At 41.3% G+C, this 7,782-nt stretch overlaps 1 protein-coding gene across 1 annotated transcript; it reads left to right on the top strand.

The window, feature by feature from the left end:
• Window positions 1-1,862: 1,862 nt before the first annotated feature.
• Window positions 1,863-2,642, top strand: LOC106796416 (uncharacterized). Its single transcript, XM_014768678.1, has one exon. It carries the CDS (start codon window positions 1,863-1,865, stop codon window positions 2,640-2,642), a length of 780 nt encoding a protein of 259 aa, XP_014624164.1.
• Window positions 2,643-7,782: the final 5,140 nt, after the last annotated feature.

Here is a 7,782-nt window from a genome sequence, read left to right as displayed (position 1 = left end):
TTACGGAAAGAAAACAAGTATCGTTACGAAATTCGTAAGTTTCCGTAACTTTACGAAAAAAGAATCACCAAAAAAAAAAGCAGAGGGGGTGTACTTAGTAGAAATGGGGGTGCAAATAGCACCCAGGCCCACTTGGGCCCTCCAAAAGGCAACCTGGCTCGCCTGGGCGAGCTGGGCGGCAACCATCTCCCCTATTTTGCTATAAATAGGGGAGGAAGTGAAGAAGAAAAGGGTTCAGCCCCTTAGGCACTTCTCTCTCTTTCGAATTTGCTTGGAAAAAATTGTTTCCGTGAAGAAAATCTAAGCCGAGGCGCTTCCGAAACGTTTCCGTAACGTTTTCCGTGAAGAATTTCGCGAAGGTTTCGACCGTTCTTCGACGTTCTTCATTCGTTCTTCATTCGTTCTTCATCGTTCTTCGATCTTCAACGGGTAAGTACCTCGAACCAAGCTTTTCGATTCATTATATGTACCCTTGGTGGTCCACATTGTGTTTCGTGCATTTTTATTCTCGTTCTGTTTACTTTTTATACCCCCTCTTGACGTGCTTAAGCCATTTTACTTAAGTCATTTCTCGCTTAACTTAAAAATAAAATAAGTTTCCACCGAACGTTTGAATTGTATTATCCGTTAACTTTGGTTAAAATGAATTCCGACCGTTCGGTCGTGTCGTAACCACGTTGGAAATCAAAAAGAGGTAAAAAATAATATAATAATCAAAAAACATCTTTTAGTAAAAGAAAGCGGAAAATCAATCGGACGTTTTCTCTTTGGGATTTCTCATTCTTAATCGAATTGATTAATAACTAAAGTGAAACTAAAGGCTAAAATCAATTCGCCTAGTCAAGCTCGTCCATAAAAATAGGCTTTTGAAGTTTGTCATTTCAATTTCTCACTAAGTAAAATGGATCATTTTTAAGGTCCAACGCCTTAAAATGATCACCACTTAAGTAAAAAAGAATCACTTGACAAAAAGAAAGAACTACGTAGGTCTGAGTTCCTCATGGAGGATACGTAGGAGCAAAAGCCCCGCTTTTGTCGACCACTCCAAGAGATCGTTAATGGTCCAATGCCTTAACGTTTCTCATCTTTCAAAATCAAAAGACCGTTTAATGGTCCAACACCTTAAATGACCTTTTGTTCAATAAAAACATACTTTGCAAAAAAGACAAAAACAACTTAACCAAACACTTTGTTCCGAAAGAACTACGTAGGTCTGATTTCCTCATCGCAAATTGAGGAATACGTAGGAGCAAAGGGAAACACCCTTGTCGACCACAAAAAGAGAAAAATATAAAAAGGGTATAAAGGATATAAGGACATAAAAGGGAACTAAAAAATCAAAAGTCATGTTTGCACATTCGATTAAAGGCTGCCGTCCCTTGGGACGGACGTATGGGGTGCTAACACCTTCCCCGTGCGTAAATACAACTCCCGAACCTTTCACTTAAAAGTTCGTAGATCGCGTCTTTTCCGGTTTTTCCGATGTTTCCCTCAAATAAACGTTGGTGGCGACTCCGCGCGTATTCCTTTCATGGAACACGCATCCCGCGAGTCTCGCGTCGCCCTCCCGCCGAAGGGTAGGTTGCGACACTTGGGATGATCCACACTTGCTCAAGATAAGAGCTAACAATCTTCTAAGAAGATGTGTGACCCAAGAAGAAGCCAAGCGTATACTATGGCATTGCCACAACTCTCCATGTGGTGGCCATTATGGTGGAGATAAGACGGCGGCCAAGGTTTTGCAATCCGGATTCTTTTGGCCCACACTCTTTAAAGATGCTCACCAGCATGTGCTACACTGTGATCAATGTTAGAGGATGAGAGGTATATCAAGAAGAAATGAATTACCTTTACAAAGTATCATGGAGGTTGAGGTATTTGATTGCTGGGGGATTGATTTTGTAGGTCCCTTCCCTTTGTCTTTTGGCAATGAATATATACTGGTGGTTGTTGACTATGTTTCTAAATGGGTTGAAGCAATGGCTACCCCGCATAATGATGCTAAGACTGTGGTGAAATTTCTGAAGAAGGATATTTTCTCAAGATTTGGGGTACCTAGAATTCTGATTAGTGATGGACGTACACACTTCTGCAATAATCAGTTACAGAAGGTTCTGAAACAATGTAATGTGACACACAAAGTAACATCACCTTATCACCCTCAGACCAATGGGCAAGCAGAAGTATCAAACAGGGAGTTGAAATTTTTTTTGGAGAAGACTGTAGCTTCTACTAAAAAAGACCGGTCCATCAAATTAGATGATGCTTTATGGGCATACAAAACAACATTCAAGACTCTTATAGGATTATCCTTATTTCAGATGGTGTACGACAAGTCTTGTCATTTACCAGTGGAAATGGAATATAAAGCATACTGGGCCTTGAAATTTTTGAACTTTGATGAAGTTGCATCCAGAGAACAAAGGAGGCTGCTGCTCTTGGAGTTGGAAGAGATGAGATTTACTGCTTATGAATCTTCAAAGCTGTATAAAGAAAAGGTTAAAAAGTATCATGACAAAAAGTTGCTCAAGAAGGACTTTCAGCCAAGACAACAGGTGTTGCTTTTCAACTCAAGACTTAAATTGCTTCCTGGAAAGCTTAAATCAAAGTGTTCTGGACCATTGACTATCAAGAAAGTTTGACTATATGGAGCAGTGGAGCTTTGTGATCCTCAATCTAAAGATCCTGATAGGACATGGGTAGTGAACGGACAAAGGTTTAAACAATACCATGGTGGAGCTATGGAAAGATTGAACACTGTTCTTCGCTTGGATCTTGGATAACAGGACGATGCGTCAAGCTAGTGACGTTAAAAGAGCGCTTACTAGGAGGCAACCCAACTTTTCTTTCCCTTTTCTATTTTCATTCTTATCTCTTACATGTAGTTAGGATATCTTGCTTGTGATTGCGATTAATTTTAGCTTGTTTAGTAATGAACAAGGGGCTTTAAGCTTGTGTGAAGAGATAGACAGAAAAAGACTCAGAAATTTTTTGCAATTGTCAATCCACTAAGCGCAGACCTTGCGCTAAGCGCTTAGTCTTCACGCGCTAAGCCGAGCTTGCTCGTGCTAAGCGCTCAGACCCCTGATTGGTTGGCTGAATAGTTCAACTAAGTGCACATCACTGTGTTGAGCCCTATATCTTTGCGGTAATTGAACTTTAACCTGTGGGCTTAGCGTGGATGATGCGCTAAGCGCGACTTCTACTATGTAAACATTTCATTATATCAGCACTAAGCGCGCTATCCTACGCTAAGCCCCAGATCCATTTTGTAACTTGAGCTTTTAAGCTAGGCTTAGCTGGCCAGGAGGCGCTAAGCGCCAATCTCTTACGGTTTTTGAACTCTTGGAAGTGCACTAAGTGCGGCTGTTGCGCTAAGCCTAAACTATTCTCTATAAGTTGAAGCTTGATGGTACGCTAAGCCTCACATCTCAAGCTAAGCGCATATTGCAGAAAAAAAAAATTGGTGTTGCAGAAAGCGCTAAGCGCAGCTTGCCGTGCTAAGCCCCAAATGCTTACGAAATTTTACAACTTCGAGTTGGGCTTAGCGCGAGGCTAGGCTAAGCGCTAGTGTTTTAAACTCAAACATCACATTGGCATACTAAGCGCAACTGTGTGCTAAGTGCGCCATACGAATTTTAGTTTTTAAAAATCAAAGGCAAAGGCACTTAGGTGTTACCTTTGCACCCAAACCTCTGCACCTTCTTACCCTTGAGCACTTGTGTACTTTCTGCTATGTGTGTACTGCTTCTCTGCATCATCTTTACTTCATCTCAAGAAAAATCCAAGTAAGTTAGCACATTTCTATTTTTATTTTTTTCATTATTCAAACCTTAGTATAGATGACTTCTTCTTTTACTTAGTTAGTTGCTGTTAGGTTAAGGTTATTAGTTTTAGGGTTAGTCAATGTAGGAATTTAGGTAACCTAGAAGCCCATTAGGGGCAATGTGGCTGAAAGGGGTGAAGACCCCTGTGGTTCTGTCTGGAAATCACGATGAACGCGCTAAGCATGCCTGTGCGCATAGCCTGTTCATTGCAACTGTTAAAATTTTGGATTTCCAGATGAACGCACTAAGCAGACCATGTAGCGCTAAGCACGTTCATCCCTGTTGATGAACTTAAGTGATAAGCCTGCTAAGCGTATCTGTGCACTAAGCGGGACCAGTGTTCTAACATTTAGGGTTTTGAGAATTTTTGTTTAGCTCTAAGCCGGACCTGTACGGCTAAGTGCCACTTTGCTTGTGTAAGTTTTCCTTTGTAATAAGGCTAAGCGCGTTTGTGCGCTAAGCCCTTGTTGTGTGTTGAGCTAAGCGCCCTGCTGCGCTAAGCTCAACTCCCTCACTGTCTTTTAAGTTTTTGTAGTCAGGCTAAGCATGCCCCGAGTGCTAAGCTTGAGTGTCTTTCTATTGAGGCTGAGCTAAGCGCCAGCATGCTGCGCTAAGCTCCAACCCTCTTCGGTTTTGAAAATTGTAGACTTAGGCTAAGCTCAGGTGTGCGTTAAGCCTATTCTGCAGAAAAAAATGGTTTTTGTGTCTTCGAGTTAAGCGCCAGCTTGCTGTGCTTAGCGCTTGAGTAAAATTTCATAAGGCGCGCTAAGCTCAGCATGTTGCGCTAAGTGCCTAGTCAAAATTTTAGTTTTATTTTTCTGTTTTTGTGAAAATAACCTGTACTAATCTCTTGTGTTTGTCTTATATTTTGTAGATGGCATCTTAGAAGAGGAAAACACCCTATACACCTACCCAAGCCAAATTCGATAGATCCATATTCACATCCCAAGAGGCTTGGGAGAGATATATAGACATTGTGGTGCCTCACAAGCTACTACCAAAAAGGAATGTGATAGTTTATTACACAGAGTTTGACGAGTTCAAGGAGGAACTCGAAAGAAGACATTGGGATGAGAAGCTGACTAATTTTTCTAACAACAGTATAGGCATTGCCATTGTGAAGGAATTTTATGCCAACCTCTATGACCCCGAGGATAAATCACCTAAGTAGGTGAGGGTGAGAGGTCACTTAGTGAAATTTGATGAAGATACTCTTAACACATTTCTGAAGACCCCTATAGTGCTGGAAGAGGAGGAGAATTTGTGCACTTATTCCAGGTTTGCACTCCTGAGGCCTGATCCAAAGAAGCTGGCTGCTAGGCTTTGTATCTCAGGGAGGGGATTTGAGCTTAATGCTGATGGACAGCCTTTGAAGATTCTGAGGAAGAACATGACCACTCTAGCTCAGGCATGGAGAATTTTTTCCTTTTCTAACCTTATTGCTACCTCCCACACATATGATGTCACCTTGGACAGAGCCAAGTTGATTTATGGTATTATTATGAAGATGAATATGAACTTGGGGTACCTCATCTCCCACCAGATCTCTTTGATTGCACAACATGACACATCCAGACTTGGATTCCCTGCCTTGATCACAGCTCTATGCAAGGACAGAGGAGTCCAGTCAGATTCAAGATCCTTGGAGAACTTGAGCCCTGGCATTAACTTGGCTTATATTAAGAAGAACTGTTGGAATCTCAATGATCCAACAGTGACATTTAGAGGGCCAAGGAAGGCTAGGGGTAAGAGATCAGAGGTCCCCACAACTTCAGCACCACCTGAGGCACCAACTCCTTCTTCTTCCACAACTCCAGTTATCCCATCTGCATCCACTCAGAGACCACTTCCTGCTCCTATATCTGCAGGACCATCAGATTTTATTTTTACACCATAGATGCTGCACTCCATGCACCATAGCATTCACAGGGGGCAATCCATTATCATTCTGAGCCTTCAGGGCTTAGGCTTGCCATCCATCATGAGCATGGAGGAGTTTGATGCACAAGTGGCCTGACCACGAGCCCAGCCTTCTCCTTTTGGAGGGGGTGGGGCCTCCGCAGCCCAGGAGCCTACTTCTGAGGAGCCAGCAGCAGCAGTAGAGGGGGAGGATGTGCTCACCCCTCTTGAGCCTTCTTATTTTGATGCAGGTATACACATGGCTCAGGAGGAGGATGCTTCTATAGACCAGATCCCAGAGCCATCCCCAGCACCCATACCTGATGATGCCACACCATCTGAACCAGCACCTGAGTTAGAGTAGCCTATTTCTTAGGATTCACCAGCTACTCAGGTGTTGGACCTTAATGAGCATGCACAAGAGCAACCACAGGAGCAGGACATTTAAATTTGTGCATCTTGAACATTTTAGTTTATTTTCAGTTATTTTATGATTTTTGTTCAGTCATTTTAATTTTAGTTTTTATATTTCAGTTCTTTAAATTTCAGTTATTTAAATTTCAGTTATTTAAATTTCAGCACTTTGAGTTGTTTGCTTGTACCAAAAAGCTTGTTTGAATAGTGAATTGATTGAAAATGATATGCAGTGGATTATTTTGCATGAGATGAGTGTTTGAGAATGATTTGAATGAGTAATTGTATGATTTGAATGGATTGGAATGATTAGATAATTGTTTTGATCAAGCTTGTAGCCATTAGAAGAGAATGAGCATGTGATTAGAAGTATGACTGAAAATGTAAGTCAGTTTGTCAGATTGATTGTGAAGGAATGCATTAACTGTATCCCGATGAGAGTGTGATCCTTAAATTTTGAGAGAAACAACTATCATTTAATACTGAATTTTGCATGAATCTTTGAAGTATGGACTGAATGCATGAAATTGAGGATGATGAAGGCCATGTTTGATTGTGATGGCTACTTAGCCAAAAAGCTGACCATGTGCTTGAATGAATTATCCCTTGTACCCAGTTTGAGCTGAATGAATAGATTGATTGAACCCTGAGCCTATACAATATTATCTCCTGCTACCTTGACTTAGGTTGTAAGAGAGCATCATCCACAGGAAGCGTGGTTCAAAGCAAATTTGTCCCAAATTTGGGGGAGGCACTGGGTAAGAATGGAAGTGGTCAAAGTAAACACCATACACACACTATTTCAGTACATACACATAATGTCTCTGTATATATGGTATTAAAAAAAACTGTATGATGGAAGCTTTCTTGTGGAGCTTCTATGGAGGCTGGATCTTTGAGCATCAATGAGGTCCTTCAATGGTGATTTTCCACCATGGAGATGCAGTAGACGGCAAAGGAGAATAGGAGAGGGGAGGCACCATCCACTAGGGAATAAGCCATGGAAGAAGGAGCTTCACCACCAAAAATGTGCCTTGGATAAGAAGCTTGAAGAGGATGCTTTAATGGAGGAAAAGAAAGAAAGAAGGGGGAGCACGAAATTGAAGGAATAAAAGAGGGAGAGAAGTGTAAATTTGAAGTGTGTCTCATAAGACTTTCATTCATCAAAGTTACAACAAGTGTTACACATGCTTCTATTTATAAACTAGGTAGCTTCCTTGAGAAGCTTTCTTGAGAAAACTTCCTTGAGAAGCTTCTTTGAGAAAACTTCCTTGAGAAGCTAGAGCTAAGCTACACACACCCTTCTAATAACTAAGCTCACCTCCTTGAGAAGCTTCCTTGAGAAGATTCCTAAAGAAGCTAGAGCTTAGCTACACACACCTCTCTAATAGCTAAGCTCACCTCCTTGAGATGAGAAGCTATAGCTTAGCTACACACCCCCTGTAATAGCTAAGCTAACCCTATTCCAAAAATACATGAAAATACAAAAAAAAGTCCCTACTACAAAGACTACTCAAAATGCCCTGAAATACAAGGCTAAAACCCTATACTACTAGAATGGCCAAAATACAAGGCCCAAAAGAAGGAAAAACCTATTCTAATATTTACAAAGAAGAGTGGATCCAACCTTGACCCATGTGCT

Source organism: Glycine max, chromosome 16 (assembly GCF_000004515.6).
Source record: "Glycine max cultivar Williams 82 chromosome 16, Glycine_max_v4.0, whole genome shotgun sequence".
NCBI lineage: Eukaryota > Viridiplantae > Streptophyta > Magnoliopsida > Fabales > Fabaceae > Glycine > Glycine max.
Note: the sequence above shows the minus strand (reverse complement) of the source record. Positions and strands in the feature narration are given on the sequence as shown.